Raw genomic sequence first — 17,108 nt, 5'->3', positions numbered from 1 at the left:
TCAAAGCCTGTGCCGGGAGTCGTGGCTGTAGCTGCCCGGGGAGGAGCGGTTACGGTGGGGCTTGTAGGAGTCTTGGTAGGGGTCCTGGTAGTCCTGGTGGTACGGGTCTTGGTCTCGGCTGTGCTGCGAGCCCGACGACATGCGGTTGCGTCCCTTGTGCGCCCGCTCGTTGTGGTAGTTCTCGTCGGCGGTCATCAGGTTGCGACGCTCGTTGGGCGTGGAGTGGTCTCCCGTGTGGTTGCTGTGTTGTCTCATTCTTTGAGTCTGCTGGTTCACCTCATACACACACAAAACCCCTTTTTGTTACATTTCTGTATGTTACACGGGGCACTAATCAACTCATCTAACTTAGATTAACTGTCTCCCCTTAAAATGACATCACACTCCAAACTCAACATTTTTGGACAAACTTTGATTTTGGAGTGTAATGTCGCTTTAACCCCATAGCGCTGTAGCTATCTGTTTATGACCAACCTGCAGTCCAGAGATGGTGGTGGGGTAAGGAGTGAGGGCGGTGGGGCCCAGGTTGCGTCCCAGCAGGGGGTTGAGCGGCGTGGCCATGGAGGTGTGGGTGGCCTTCCAGTAGGCCTCTAGATACTCAGCTAAGTGTTCACACGCATCCTCCAACTGGTTCTCATCCAGGATGATGTCAAACATCTCCTATTAGAGGGGGTGAAGAGAGAGAGAGAGAAAGAGAGTGAGAGTGAGAAAGTGGGACAGAAAGAGAGAGAGAGAGAGAGAGAGAGAGAGAGAGAGAGAGAGAGAGAGAGGGAGGGAGGAGAGAGGGAGAGAGAGAGAGAGAGAGAGAGAGAGAGAGAGAGAGAGAGAGAGAGAGAGAGAGAGAGAGAGAGAGAGAGAGAGAGAGAGGGAGGGAGGAGAGAGGGAGATAGAGCAGGAGTGAGAGAGAGAGAGAGAGAGAGAGAGAGAGGGAGAGAGAGGGAGAGAGAGATAGAGCGGGAGTGAGAGAGAGAGGGTTTGGTGAAACAGGTGAGTAACGTGGCATTAGAGCTGAGCTGACTTGTTAGCTCCCTAAACTAATACCTAGGCTGTCTTGTGCTTCACAGAAAACCTGGGTTCAAACCCCGGTCAGTCACACAAACTGAATATTGTAATTTGTCACTTGATTGTTAATAGACCTTTTCAATGGCCCTGTCTTGAATCAACCTCAAGCAAACCTAGGGAGACATTGTTGGAGGTTAATGTAGAAAGAAGACACCTTGAAAAGGAGCAATGGGTGGTGTAGATTAAAGAGACAATATGCTGGGTGGTGTAGATTAAAGAGACAATATGCTGGGTGGTGTAGATTAAAGAGACAATATGCTGGGTGGTGTAGATTAAAGAGACAGTATGCTGGGTGGTGTAGATTAAAGAGACAATATGCTGGGTGGTGCAGATTAAAGAGACAGTATGCTGGGTGGTGTAGATTAAAGAGACAATATGCTGGGTGGTGTAGATTAAAGAGACAGTATGCTGGGTGGTGTAGATTAAAGAGACAATATGCTGGGGGGTGTAGATTAAAGAGACAATATGCTGGGTGGTGTAGATTAAAGAGACAATATGCTGGGGGGTGTAGATTAAAGAGACAGTATGCTGGGTGGTGTAGATTAAAGAGACAATATGCTGGGTGGTGTAGATTAAAGAGACAGTATGCTGGGTGGTGTAGATTAAAGAGACAGTATGCTGGGTGGTGTAGATTAAAGAGACAGTATGCTGGGTGGTGTAGATTAAAGAGACAGTATGCTGGGTGGTGTAGATTAAAGAGACAATATGCTGGGGGGTGTAGATTAAAGAGACAGTATGCTGGGTGGTGTAGATTAAAGAGACAATATGCTGGGGGGTGTAGATTAAAGAGACAGTATGCTGGGTGGTGTAGATTAAAGAGACAATATGCTGGGTGGTGTAGATTAAAGAGACAGTATGCTGGGTGGTGTAGATTAAAGAGACAATATGCTGGGTGGTGTAGATTAAAGAGACAATATGCTGGGTGGTGTAGATTAAAGAGACAGTATGCTGGGTGGTGTAGATTAAAGAGACAGTATGCTGGGTGGTGTAGATTAAAGAGACAATATGCTGGGTGGTGTAGATTAAAGAGACAGTATGCTGGGTGGTGTAGATTAAAGAGACAATATGCTGGGTGGTGTAGATTAAAGAGACAATATGCTGGGGGTGTAGATTAAAGAGACAATATGCTGGGTGGTGTAGATTAAAGAGACAATATGCTGGGTGGTGTAGATTAAAGAGACAGTATGCTGGGTGGTGTAGATTAAAGAGACAGTATGCTGGGTGGTGCAGATTAAAGGGACAGTATGCTGGGTGGTGTAGATTAAAGAGACAATATGCTGGGTGGTGTAGATTAAAGAGACAATATGCTGGGTGGTGTAGATTAAAGAGACAGTATGCTGGGTGGTGTAGATTAAAGAGACAGTATGCTGGGTGGTGTAGATTAAAGAGACAGTATGCTGGGTGGTGCAGATTAAAGAGACAGTATGCTGGGTGGTGTAGATTAAAGAGACAATATGCTGGGTGGTGTAGATTAAAGAGACAATATGCTGGGTGGTGCAGATTAAAGAGACAGTATGCTGGGTGGTGTAGATTAAAGAGACAGTATGCTGGGTGGTGTAGATTAAAGAGACAGTATGCTGGGTGGTGTAGATTAAAGAGACAGTATGCTGGGTGGTGTAGATTAAAGAGACAATATGCTGGGTGGTGTAGATTAAAGAGACAATATGCTGGGTGGTGCAGATTAAAGAGACAGTATGCTGGGTGGTGTAGATTAAAGAGACAGTATGCTGGGTGGTGTAGATTAAAGAGACAGTATGCTGGGTGGTGTAGATTAAAGAGACAATATGCTGGGTGGTGTAGATTAAAGAGACAGTATGCTGGGTGGTGTAGATCAAAGAGACAGTATGCTGGGTGGTGTAGATCAAAGAGACAGTATGCTGGGTGGTGTAGATTAAAGAGACAGTATGCTGGGTGGTGTAGATCAAAGAGACAGTATGCTGGGTGGTGTAGATTAAAGAGACAGTATGCTGGGTAGTGTAGATCAAAGAGACAGTATGCTGGGTGGTGTAGATTAAAGAGACAGTATGCTAAGTGGTGTAGATTAAAGAGACAGTATGCTGGGTGGTGTAGATTAAAGAGACAGTATGCTAGGTGGTGTAGATTAAAGAGACAGTATGCTGGGTGGTGCAGATTAAAGAGACAGTATGCTGGGTGGTGTAGATTAAAGAGACAGTATGCTGGGTGGTGTAGATTAAAGAGACAGTATGCTGGGTGGTGTAGATCAAAGAGACAGTATGCTGGGTGGTGTAGATTAAAGAGACAGTATGCTGGGTGGTGTAGATCAAAGAAACAGTATGCTGGGTGGTGTAGATTAAAGAGACAGTATGCTAAGTGGTGTAGATTAAAGAGACAGTGTGCTGTTAGAGAGTCACTCACCGGAGGACACTGGGCCAGTTTGTCAGCTGCCACCAGCTGTACGTTCAGATGCTTGCTCTGGGACTTCCCTCTGGACTTGACCAGCCTCTGCAGAACCTAGACGGTGGGAAGACATTTAAATATGTGTTAGATAGTGTCAGACCTCTGTTCAAATGGTCCTGCTCTTTTCTAATGTAATGTTATATTCACACACGTTTTTTACGGGAACACTGCTTTTCACATCTTTAACCAGGTAAACCGGTCAAATAGAATCATTTAAAATAAAGTAATAATCCGTTAGATAGATTAAAGTGTATTTGTCTGATAACAATACACATGTATAACTCTAAAAGCCCTCCACTGATAAACCAATCAGTGTCTAAGCATGTTGACATTCATTTTCAAAAGAAGGTGGTCCCAGTGGGTCAGTAGGTTATAGCGTACTGTATAATTGACAATGTTGACAGTTCTGTGAGTTGTTTTAGATGATGTTCCTGGTCATATAATAGTATTATTACCTATAGTAGACATGGATGTGTTTCAAATAACATGACCCTCCAGTCCCTACCTTGGGCGAGGAGACCTTGACATGGACGATGATGGGAGCCAACGAGGTCTTGAGCAGCTGGGCTGGGTGATTGATGGTGTCTGCGTCCAGGATCACCAGCTGTAGGGACCTGGCCAGCTCAAAGATCCTCTCTATCTCACTCTGCACCTCCGCTTGGGGAACAGGATGGAAACAACACAAGACTTTAGAATACAACTTTATTGTCCATTCAGGATGGACACTTTACTTCGGCATCACCGTACAAGAATCCTATACAGTGAAAACAGTCAGCCTAGTACACTATATATACGTAAACAAACGGTACACACTGAAAACAGTCAGCTCAGTACACTATATATACGTAAACAAACGGTACACACTGAAAACAGTCAGCTCAGTACACTATATATACGTAAACAAACGGTACACACTGAAAACAGTCAGCCCAGTACACTATATATACGTAAACAAACGGTACACACTGAAAACAGTCAGCCCAGTACACTATATATACGTAAACAAACGGTACACATTGAAAACAGTCAGCCCAGTACACTATATGTACGTAAACAAACGGTACACACTGAAAACAGTCAGCCTAGTACACTATATATACGTAAACAAACGGTACACACTGAAAACAGTCAGCCTAGTACACTATATATACGTAAACAAACGGTACACACTGAAAACAGTCAGCTCAGTACACTATATATACGTAAACAAACGGTACACACTGAAAACAGTCAGCTCAGTACACTATATATACGTAAACAAACGGTACACATTGAAAACAGTCAGCCCAGTACACTATATGTACGTAAACAAACGGTACACACTGAAAACAGTCAGCCTAGTACACTATATATACGTAAACAAACGGTACACACTGAAAACAGTCAGCCTAGTACACTATATATACGTAAACAAACGGTACACACTGAAAACAGTCAGCCTAGTACACTATATATACGTAAACAAACGGTACACACTGAAAACAGTCAGCTCAGTACACTATATATACGTAAACAAACGGTACATACTGAAAACAGTCAGCCCAGTACACTATATATACGTAAACAAACGGTACACACTGAAAACAGTCAGCTCAGTACACTATATATACGTAAACAAACGGTACACACTGAAAACAGTCAGCTCAGTACACTATATATACGTAAACAAACGGTACACACTGAAAACAGTCAGCCCAGTACACTATATATACGTAAACAAACGGTACACATTGAAAACAGTCAGCTCAGTACACTATATATACGTAAACAAACGGTACACACTGAAAACAGTCAGCTCAGTACACTATATATACGTAAACAAACGGTACACACTGAAAACAGTCAGCCTAGTACACTATATATACGTAAACAAACGGTACACACTGAAAACAGTCAGCCCAGTACACTATATATACGTAAACAAACGGTACACACTGAAAACAGTCAGCCCAGTACACTATATATACGTAAACAAACGGTACACACTGAAAACAGTCAGCCCAGTACACTATATATACGTAAACAAACGGTACACATTGAAAACAGTCAGCTCAGTACACTATATATACGTAAACAAACGGTACACACTGACTCCCATTCCTTCATTGCATTCCCAATACATTGATTCATTCAAGTGGTGTCTAGTATGGACACTGGAACGTAGCCAATGAATACTTTGAGCATTTGATTCAGCCTGTCTGGAGAGCCAGATGGGCAGAGTTTGCACTTTTGGGACTACTCCATTGATTCCATTGTGGGAGGTAAGCTCAATCAAGCTAAATCATTCTTCTTTAGCCAGGTCTCATAGAGATGCTAGCTACAGAGAAGAGTAGGCAACCGTCTTCGATACACAAGGCAAACTCACAAGACTCCTACAGTAAAATAGATGAATACATTATGGAGGTACATACCTAAACTGGACCTGGTGTTTGATCTCTCGATGATGGCCCGCTTGCTGGGGTTATTCAGAACAGACCTCTTGGCTAATGATATATCTGCTGTGACTCGTGTGATAGATATCCTGAAATGGTCAAACAAAGACACCAATTTAGGCATTCGGTGGATGAATACTGTAAACCTTATTTTGCAGACAGACACTCCTTTACTGAAGATCTATTCCATGTGAATTTCGAGGCCAATCTATCTGGTAGGGCTTCATAAGTCAATGTCATTTGAGTGGAACCGAGTTCAAAAATAAACAGACAAAATTAAAAAAAGAAAGGAAGAGCACGCTTTCATTTTACCTGCCGTCAAATCTGTGCTTGAGGAAGTCAAAGAGTGCTTTCTGCATCATATCCGTCACCTGTGGAGAAAGAGAAGCCAAAAGAGGAGAAATAGTGAAGAGAGAGAGAGAGTGAGGGAGAGAGAGAGAGAGAGAGAGAGACAGAGTGAGGGAGACAGAGAGATAGAGAGACAGAGAAAGAGAGACAGAGAAAGAGAGACAGAGAGACAGAGAGAGACAGAGACAGAGAGTATGGTTCAAAAAGAGAACATTTAACTCTAACAGCATGACATTAAGCAAACTTCCTGGGAAATCATTTATCAACTGGGTGTTCCTCATGGCCAGAGCACATGATGTCCCATGACGACAGCCTACGTGCAACAAACCATTTATCATTCTAACAATTCTATTCTAGTAGTTCTGATATTCAGTAATTTGATAGGGGGATACTGAAAATCATATCAAACATGCTATTTTATTTAATAGAGTTCTACCCTGATACTAAACAACTACAACTTCTACTGGATGAGTGCAATAGTAAAGCAGGTTTTGGGGTCAATTCCATGATATCATTTTTTTTTATTTAACTAGGCAAGTCACTATCAGTCAACTCACTTGATAGATTCATATTATGTTACTGAAATGCAATGAATATTCTCATAGTCAACAATAGACTAATTTCAGTCTAAAATGGATCTCCTGAAATGACTGAAGTTAGATGGTATCATGGAACTGGTCAGAGGCCTGCCAGTAAGGATGGTGGCCTATACAAAGATCCTTTAGTGGCTGGTTTAACAGCAGTCTAGTCTAGACACACAGTGATGCTGCTTCCAGGGGTTCTCCTCTCTACTCGCTATCTCTCCTCTCTTCTCTCTCTTCTCTCTTATCTCCTCTCTCGCCTCTCTTCTCTCTCCTCTACTCTCTCTTCTCTCTTATCTCCTCGCTCGCCTCTCTCTTCTCTCCCTTCTTTCCTTTCTCTACTCTTCTCTCCACTCTCTTCTCCTCTCTCTTCTCTTCTCTTTCAGATTTTCAAACGTTGCTCTACTTCTGATGCTGACGCGTTTTCACCCAGAAGGTTGTTACCGTGGCAACAGAGCACACTGTGGGATGAGGCGACTGATTGTGTTCCCTCCATGCAAGGAGGGAGAGAGAGAGCGAGAGAGCGAGGGGAGGAAAGAAACTCCCTGTACTATGGTGTTCTGAGAATGACTAGAAAAAACATCAACAAAGCACCTCACTCAGCAGCCTAAATATAGACTCTAGTAGAGCTCTAACAGGCCTGTGTCAACACAACATTAGAAAAACATTGCCTGCATATAAACATGAATGATTATAAATATGAAGTCAATAGAAACATCATCCAGCCATGAGGAGATCTTCTCTCAATGAGATGTGATCATGACAGCCGCAACAACAATCATTTAACATGATGCACTGTTAATGTCATTCCACCAATGGGAGCTCTAGGATGGGCCCAGTGGGAGGAGTCAGAGGATGCTCATGTGACTCGATGGCCGCCGCTGCTGCTGCTTACCTCATAGCCCTTGAGGGAGGGCCCCACCAGCACCACAGGCCTCATGGATGGCACCACGTCGTAAGGGGGGACGTGTTCAGTCTGTAACAGAGTAACAAAGGAATCAGTGGAGCAGGGGGACACATTGAGAGAATCTCAATTGCATTTCCTGGAACCCTCGCCTCTACTCAAAACCCATTGGATGAGAAGTCAGAGGGGAGGGACCTTTTACCTTCTCATCCAATGGGTTTTGAGAATGAGATGAGGAGAGAGGACGCGAGGAGTCAAGGAAATGCTATTGAGATTTTCCCACAGTAATAAAATGGGATAGATGCACACCACAGTATGGGATGTATGGATCATTGGGACAGCACAATCTGACTCAAATCTATTTCAAATGTTTGTTTTTCTTTACCTTTCTTTAACTAGGCAAGTCAGTGAGTGGAATGTTAGATGGGATGTTAGAAGGGATGTAGGATGGGATGTTAGAAGGGATGTAGGATGGGATGTTAGAAGGGATATAGGATGGGATGTTAGAAGGGATGTAGGATGGGATGTTAGAAGGGATGTAGGATGGGATGTTAGAAGGGATGTAGGATGGGATGTTAGAAGGGATGTAGGATGGGATGTTAGAAGGGATGTAGGATGGGATGTTAGAAGGGATGTAGGATGGAATGTTAGATGGGATGTAGGATGGGATGTTAAATGGGATGTTAGATGGGAAGTTAGATGGGAAGTTAGATGGGATGTAGGATGTGAACTGTACTATTGTAATGTAGACAGCTATAGTTGATTGAGACAGTTTGGTATTACCATCACCCACTTACCACTTTTTGTTTCTGCTTTCCTGTGAAGTAAAACCAAACAGAATTGTCAATGTCTTGTATTGTATTGTGTCACCATAACTTGTCAGATCAGAGACCTGATGATCCTGTACTTCATTTGGGGAATTTACAGTAAATACATTTTCAACCGAGGATTATAACTGACACACAAAATAAACACATAAACATATACCCTTTAGATTCATCATCAAACAACATATAAACATGATCCTAATATCCTATGAGGCATATTCACAACGTCACATGACTGAAGTTCAGGGGGGTCAAAGTCTTGTGGATGGGTTCACCCTGTGGTAAGCCAAGTCTCAGAGCGCCTGCAGTCCTCAACTGGAGGAAGAGGATGGGAGAATACACTATATATATACACACTATGGATCCACAACCCAGCAGGCAAAAGTTGGTATGGAATGTTATAACGGCATCATATTCTGGTTGTAAACTGGTTTTCTTGTTGTTGAAAAGTCTGATAACTGGATTACAACCAATGTTACATTGACATCATATTCTGGTTGTAAACTTTCATACTTTGGTTGATATCTGTTCAGATTACAACCAGTTAAAGACGTCTTTCTCTGATTGCTAAAAAGACGTCCAGAAAAACATCCTTTTACAACCATAATACAACTTGACCATGATGTCACAAAAAGACGTCACAATGACGTTGTTGCAACCAGTTTTGCCCGCTGGGAATCATTTATCTTAAGTTCTATGGAGAGATATGGGAAGGCTTAAACACTAAGCAATTCTTGCTCTACGTCTCACGTTGCCTTACGTTTGCCTTGACAAAGTTTTCTAGTTCTTCTCTAACCTAGCGGAGGGCCAGTAGGGGCGGACAACGTCCCCTCATCATGTCTAAGAGGCTCTCACCTGCAGAGGAGATGAGGGGTCTGATCGAGGCGGACACCTCATCCTCTACACTTGAGGAAGAATTGCCTCCAGACTTACTGGAAAAGACAAGAGGGGGATAAAAAGAAACACAAGAATCACAGAATGAATGTGGTGAACGGCGACGGGGTTCTACAGAATCCAGGCCTTATAGGGTGAATGAAGGACTCGAGGTGAGCCTCTCAACTCATCCCAAGTCTAGTCCTCTCATTACGCTGAATTAGTGTTAAAACTGAACAGGCCTAGTGCAGCGAATGGCTCTGAAGGCTAGTACGCACACGAGACAAACCACTGGTGACGGGAGCTTCCAGTGCGATTAAACAGACAGAGCAGCTAGGTCGCTAGAAGAGCCAAAGCATTACTGATTATTAAGCTCAGAGACCTTATAAATATTTAGATTGTTCTATTCTGGATATGGATGGAGAGAAATGTAATTATTCTAAATTATCTGTAACACTTCCTATGAATAACCTCTTTATAACGCATCATAAGCACATTTATAACCAAATGAGTTGTACTAATTTGACTAATTTGTCATAACCGAATCAGTTTTACTAAACTTTGAATAGCACTGCTGGCCCCTTCATAACCCCCTTCCCTGGGTAACAAGCCTATAGGTCTCTGGACTGAGCGAGAGAGGACAGGTGATGGGCTGCCTTACCCTTGGACTCGCCCTCTCTTCTGTTCCTGCTGGATGCGGATGTTCTCTAGCTTTAGGGGACTGGGGATGAAGCCGATCTCACAGCCCTCCTTGACCAGCCGGCCGATCCACCAGTCGTTGTTGAACTTCTGGATGGGTTGGAGGTGTGGTTGAAAAATCAATTTCAGTGCGTTTAGACAGGCAGTCCAATTCTGATATTTTTTTCACTAATTACCAATCAGATCAGTTCTGAAAAAGATCTGATGTGATTGGTCAAAAGACAATTAGTGGAAGAAAAGATCAGTATTGGGCTGCATGTCTAAACGCAGCCAAAATGACATGAACATAAGGAAATAAGCAGTTTTATCTAGTTTGAACAGACAGTGAGTGTGTTTCAGAACACAGGTACGAAATTCAGTGTATATGCCTTGCTGTTGTCATGACTATCCACGAGACTGTCCACAGACCCCCTCTCACCCGCAGAGGGGGGGGGGGGAAATAACTAGACGAGATTAACAACTCAAGTCCTGTTGTAAATCAAGGGGAGAAGATTCAGGTCTCCCTCTCCAAATTCACCATAGGGTTGTGCTTTGTCTCAACAGACCTTTTTCCCGCTGAAACTCTAACATGTTCAAAAGCAACTACTGGAACAATATTTATAACATAGAACGTGTGGAATGGTCAGAGGTGATCTATAGAACACTAATGTCATTTTGTTTGTTATTTTGTGATGTCATTCAAAATGTTATAAAGGAAATACTGTAACTTGGAAAGTATACCCACTACAAGTAAGTTTCCATACTATGGATTGTGCATGTAATATGAACAATTATAAGTGTTTTTGTTTTAAGAGAGGGATGTGATTCAAGAAGCTATAAGAGATCATTGTTTTACATAACTTTGTACAAGTGACAAGTCATGCCCCCGAGTGTGGTCAGATTGTGTCAACATGACGGAACCGCCCCTTTCGAACAAACTGTATAAATGAACACACTAGACCAGAAAAGCATCAAGCTGCAGCTTTACGTTTAAAGTGGTTTGAACTGTGAATCTCAACACGAGGTAGAGACGATAGTCCCCTCCCGGACAATCACTGGTACGGCTGATTAGCTGTTCTAAGTAAAGTATCTTCGAAAGCGAATTTAAGTAGGACCATTATACTACTCTGCTCAAACCATCATATTATGCTACTCTCATATCACCCCAATGGGAACCATCGACATGGCTGGCTAGCCTATCTTCAAAGAAGCATCTTCAAGAGCTGATGGAAGGAAAATAAACGGTGTAGTTCTGCGCAGGACTACAGGACAAGTCACCTGATACCAGACAACTACAGAGAAGAACAACAGTAGAACACTTGTTGGAACCCTTTTGGACAATCAGAGCCTTACAAGCCTGCCACGAAAAGCCCAACTCCTTTTGCAAGGCGACCCTGTCCACCGAGAGATCCGGCAAACCAAGCGGGTGGCGGTTCATGTGCAAAGTATATGGTTACTGTAAGTGAGAGTAGTTTCTGAAAGTACCAATGTTAAGTGTCTCTGTCCCCCCCCTCTCCCTCCATTTATTTTGTAACAAGCAGCCACGTTGTTCTCATTCCGCTAGGGACCTGTTTTGAACGTATTAGGTTTCCAGTCAATAATCGATGCAAAGTGTGCATGTTTATCCTGTGTTCTCATTTAATTAGCTAGTAAATAAATAATTAAACCAATTTGTGTAGTACTGAATCATAAGTTAGGCTGGGGTTTTTGCAAATGCAAGGAGGTTACGACTGTTCAGAATGATGATATGATACGAGGTTATGATTAATAAGTTGACTGTTTATAGATGTGATAGGTAGAGACCTTCAGAGTTTAATTTGGGAGATGGTAACTCTTTAAAGAACCGCTCTCGTGGTGCCCCAGATCCTAATTATTTAATTGTTACATTACTAATTTCATCGGATAACAATTAAACATAGTTAGGTAATTAGATAAATGTCATCAGATTAATGTTAAAGTCAAGTCACGACACTGTTGTAATAGTGGTTGATAACGGCCCTGGGTCAAATACATATCAAATTCAGGAGGTTGGTGGCACCTTAATTGAGGAGGAAGGGCTCGTGATAATGGCTGGAGTGAAATGAGAGGTATGGTATCAAATACATCAAACACATGGTTTCCAGGTGTTTTATGCCATTCAAATGGCTCCGTTCCGGCAATTATTATGAGCCGTCCTCCCCTCAGTAACCTCCGTTGATACTGATTGCTATGCTTAATCTAGTTTGTCTGGTACATTGGTATAGTCCGAAAACTACACACTCCGACCTAAATCATTTGACATTGAAAAGTCTTTCACAAATGTATTTTATCAAAATCTGGTTGATTGTGTGCGACAGTTCAACCTTGCCTCAGTGACAAAAAACATTACCTCCTTTATGTGAAGGAAGTCCTTAGCATCGAATGAGATGGCAGTTGCTGGCACCGGCACGTCCTCGTCCAATGCTCCACAGTAGCTGACGTTGGTCTTCACAGCAAAGGCCACGGCTTTAGCCTTTGGGAGAGAGATAGGGACAAGAGGGTCAGTCAGAGAGCCGCACAGTATGAACTTAAGTTTACATGAATGAACTATGACTTACAAGGCTAAATAAAGCCTTCATAAACCCATTTATAATGCATACATGGATGCTTCACAAATCATTTATAAGCAAATGTCATACAATAACTATAACAGATGCTATAACAGATCCTTACATCTGGTGCTTTGCCAATTGTGGCATAACCCTTCTGCCATCCTTTACATAGTAGTCTTCTTGCTGCACAAGTCCAGGTACTACCCTCATATTTCACTTAACACTTTTAAAAACGTTTTATCCCTACTGAACACAACCTAATGAGGTATTTCTCTCTCTGGGTCTCACCTTGGCTCTCTCCAGCTGCACGGTGGCCTGCTGCTCCTTCTGCTCTCGGGTCTGGACCGGGGCCTGGGTCCCCGGGCCCCCTTGGCTCGGGCTCTGGCCCTGGACCTGCCCCGGCACCTCCCGCTCCTCCTCCAGAGAGACATCCGAGTCCGATGGTCTGCTTGTGTAGGAATCAGCTGAGCCCTGCAATAGAACAGGACAGGGACAGACAGGAAGACAGCAGCTGTCACTATGATCACACAGCCAGCGTCACCGTCACCAGGCCGTCACCAGGTGGAGGAGGTTGTAGCAAGACGTAATTGTATCCGGGTTATCTTACTAAACAGAGGTGATTTGGAATTGATTGATTCATTGATTGATTGAATTTATTTTGGGGGGGCATTTTCTACTCTTCTCACCCACGTACTATAGTCTTACCACTCACTTTTGAGACTTTTTTCAGTGAGAACTTGAAACTGCCTATGGAGGTTATACGTTTCAAATTATTTGGAAGACTATTTCAAAGAATGGCAGCTGAGTACAAATACCACTATTTAATCTAAAAAGAACAACGTCAGTTTCACTCATTCTAGTGGAATAGTTACAGTTATCCCGGACCAAGTTAAAGTAGTTACATAGGTACCTGGGGACAATACTGTTGGTCTGTGGACAAGCTTATGTACGAGACCCACTTTAATCTGAGAGACTCTCTCCTCTACTTTGACCTATCTGAGGCCTTCAAAGTGGGAATGGTCAAGATGAGTACGTGCTGGAAGTTTCAGAATAATCCTGACTAATATATTCTGAGATGTCTGCAGTTTATTTTTAATTATCTTGGGGGCACTATTGTACCAGGAAGAGAATCACAGTCTTGTGATGAGGTAGCACTGCCTGAGACTTGATTGCCCAGATGTTTGATTACCACCGGTTATACATTTCCACATTACCACCGGTTGGTTACACATTACCACCGGTTACGCTCATATGTGAGCACAGTGGCCCGTAGGTAGCCAGACTGACCAGGAAGGGAAAGGGGGGATACCTAGTCAGTTGTACAGCTGAATGCATTCAATTGAAATGTGTCTTCCGCATTTAACCCAACCCTTCTGAATCAGAGAGGTGCGGGGGGCTGCCATAATCGACATCCACGTCTGCGGCACCCGGGGAACAATGGGTTAGAGGGGAGAACGACAGATTTTTACCTTGTCAGCTCAGAGATTTGATCCAGCAACCGAAACCCAACGCTCTAACCACTAGGCAAACTGTCCATGAAGGTTGGCTGTGACATGTCTGGAGCGTGAGTTAAAGTACTGCCCCAAGCCTTGGCCTTAGAAGAACAGAGAGTGACTCTACTAAAGATGGGGAATTGGGGAACAACATTAACTCAAGTCAGGGAAAAAACTGTGTGTGTGTGTGTGTTTGTGTGTGTGTGTGCGTACCTGAGTGCCTGTGTATGTGTGTCAATATCACTTTAGGAACGTAGAAAGTCTCGCAGTCTGCTAAAAATCCACAGACGCTAGTCATAGTACAGCACTTTTTACAACAGACAAGCTATTTCTTGGGCTTACTTCAGCACGGGCTTTATTGAATTGTGTGGGCCAATCACAAAATGCCAGGTCTGGGAAACAAAAAACGAGGAGGTTTGCTTATTTAGAAAGATAAGTGATTGCTCTGGGGAAAAAAATAAATTGCATCTTGAGTCAATGCTATTAAGAAACAGATGCTGATATAAATTCCTCGATCACATTAAGGTTCTGTGATAAAAGTACTATGAGCCTAATTATTAATCACAATTATGAAATGTTTTTGTTTTTACCGGGTGTAACCTTTATGACACAAACACATGACACAAATCAACCTGCACTGCTCTTGTTAAAAGTATTTCTGTTAATAATAGTAAAAGCTCCCTGTTTTCACACTCTTGTCTTATAACGGTGTGCTATTTTTGAAGCACTCACAAGCACCCAACTGACATACAGAATATTATAAGAACACCCTGTTAGAACAACCCCCCCCCCCACCCCCACACACACACACATACTACCACCCAGCTCTTCTAGTGTTTTTGTAAACATTTATTCTCACGCCCCCCTCAACAAATACTATATTCCTTTATATATATTCATTATGTATCTTAATAAATAATTATAGCCGGTTGCTGATCAGCCGATATATAAAAAAATGGATAACGGGGTATATGAGTAGTTAGATGGGTGCATTTTGGGGTACAGAATCTCTTCGCGGCCATATTGTATGACTGCCGGGCTTCCAACGGAGCACTGACATGTGACTCATGTCTATCTGACTCCAGTATATGACATCACAACGCACGCTCCTCTCTGTCCTCAGCAGCAGAAATACAACACACTGCTGTTGCCGGGTGTAAAAATAGAAGCTTTGGCCCTTTAAACAAAGGCAGTAAATGCAGCAGGGCTATACCCTACAATTGGAGAGGCTGTGATATGAGGATACATTATACAATCATAACCTCACGCAGGGAGCGAAACGGCCCTCTGGGGGATAGGAATTAGCATTTACACATTGCTCTTCTCTCGCTATATAATGCTATCTCCATCTTTGTGCTCCTACGTCTGCTGTGCATTAAATGGATGGCTACAGTGTACATTGTATAGCTATCATCAGCACATTTCATATGATGCAGCTATTCAGATGCATTGGGCTGACGCTGACAGACACATATTGCTACTTATTCTTATACACATCATCACTAATTACACTCTCACGACTGTGCGCACACACACACACAAACACACACACACACACACACATTTGACGCTGTCTTCTCCTTACAGTGAAACCCACCCCAGTCACCCCCCCCCCCCCCCCAGCGGAGACCACGATCCTTCTATCTACAGCATGAGACCGTCAGCTTACCTACAGTAAGCCCTGTGTTTTTGTGTGCACCACAGCTGAGCCACCTCCATCGACAAACACACACACACACGCTCAAACACACACACGCTCAAACACACACACACACACGATCTGAAGCTAAACCCCCCCACCACTCACCGCCTCCGAGTCTTCAAATCCATGCAGGTACAAATTGTCATACATGGAGGTCTGCTATTTCCAAAAGCACCTCTAGAAGAATAAAAGGAAGAGGGGGAAAAAACGAGAGAGCGGAGGAGGAGGCTGTAGTGGAGGAGGGGGAGCAGGCGGAGGAGGAGGAGGGGGGGGAGCCACCACAGAACACGGGATGGATGGGGGGATGACGGTAAAAAATAAATCCCTCCTTTTTCGGCTGGAAGAGGAGAAGGGGTAGTAGCAGTAGCAGAGCCAGCCTGCTTGGTTTCCCCTAGGCCTGCTTGGTTTCCCCTAGGCCTGCTTGGTCGATGGTTGTGCGTTAGCCTGAGCCTGGATGCTACTGGCTCACATTATAAGGCAGAGAGGCTCTCCCTAGAGGCAGCCCAATCCTGGCATTTCATCAGCCCTTCCAAACACACCGAACGGAGCAGCATAGAGAATCCTTCCTCAATATCAGCACCCGATGACAAAGCCAATGTGCAGCAAGTCGATTGGCTGTGCAGCAAGCCGATTGGCTGTGCTGCCCTCCACTCAGCTTGGACGCACACGCACTCTCTCCTTGACTGAGGGAGTATAGGAAGAGGGGGATGACAGCAGCATCATTCTCTCTCTCTCTCTGTCCCCTCCTCTTTCTCTCTCTACCCATCTTTCTATCTCTCTCCCCTCTTTCTCTCTATCCATCTATCTCGTTCTGTCCATCTCTCTTTGTCCCCTCCTCTCTTTCTCTCTATCCATCTATTTCTCTCTCTCTATCAATCCATCTCTCTCTGTCCCCTTCTCTTTCTCTCTATCCATACATCTATCCATCTCTCTCTCCCCTCTTTCTCTCTATCATCCATCTTTCTCTCTCCCCTCATCTTTCTCTCTCCATCTATCTCTCTCTCCTCTCTTCTCTCTATCCATCTATCTCTTTCTCTCTATCCATCTCTCTCTCTCTCTCCCTTCTTCTTTCTTTCTATCCATCTCTCTCTCTCTCTCTCTTCCAGTGTATAGGCTAAGCACCAGATATAAAACAAAAGGAGCTGTATAGAGTATAGTGGATAACCAGAATATAATTGACTTAGTCCAAAATGGTTTGCTGTACCACAATGTATTGCATG

At 43.5% G+C, this 17,108-nt stretch overlaps 1 protein-coding gene across 3 annotated transcripts; it reads right to left on the bottom strand.

Annotated features, from left to right (window-relative positions):
- On the bottom strand, positions 1-16,038 carry LOC120050549 (voltage-dependent L-type calcium channel subunit beta-4-like). Of its 3 annotated transcripts, XM_038997138.1 has the most exons (15): positions 15,994-16,038; positions 13,087-13,164; positions 12,982-13,023; positions 12,492-12,614; positions 10,107-10,234; positions 10,036-10,038; positions 9,428-9,504; positions 8,543-8,562; positions 7,737-7,817; positions 6,225-6,283; positions 5,892-6,001; positions 3,986-4,137; positions 3,439-3,534; positions 475-660; positions 1-264 (listed from the first exon to the last, which is right to left on the bottom strand). In XM_038997138.1, the coding sequence occupies exons 1-15, from the start codon at positions 16,036-16,038 to the stop codon at positions 1-3; spliced, it is 1,464 nt and encodes a 487-aa protein (XP_038853066.1). The 3 variants fall into 3 exon arrangements, with proteins under 3 accessions (XP_038853066.1, XP_038853067.1, XP_038853065.1); XM_038997139.1 differs by lacking the exon at positions 10,036-10,038 and having other exon boundaries at positions 12,982-13,032; positions 13,099-13,164; XM_038997137.1 differs by lacking the exon at positions 10,036-10,038 and having other exon boundaries at positions 12,982-13,164.
- Positions 16,039-17,108: the final 1,070 nt, after the last annotated feature.

Source organism: Salvelinus namaycush, chromosome 7 (assembly GCF_016432855.1).
Source record: "Salvelinus namaycush isolate Seneca chromosome 7, SaNama_1.0, whole genome shotgun sequence".
In the NCBI taxonomy this organism is placed as follows: Eukaryota; Metazoa; Chordata; class Actinopteri; order Salmoniformes; family Salmonidae; genus Salvelinus; species Salvelinus namaycush.
This window is presented reverse-complemented; position numbering and strand designations above follow the sequence as displayed.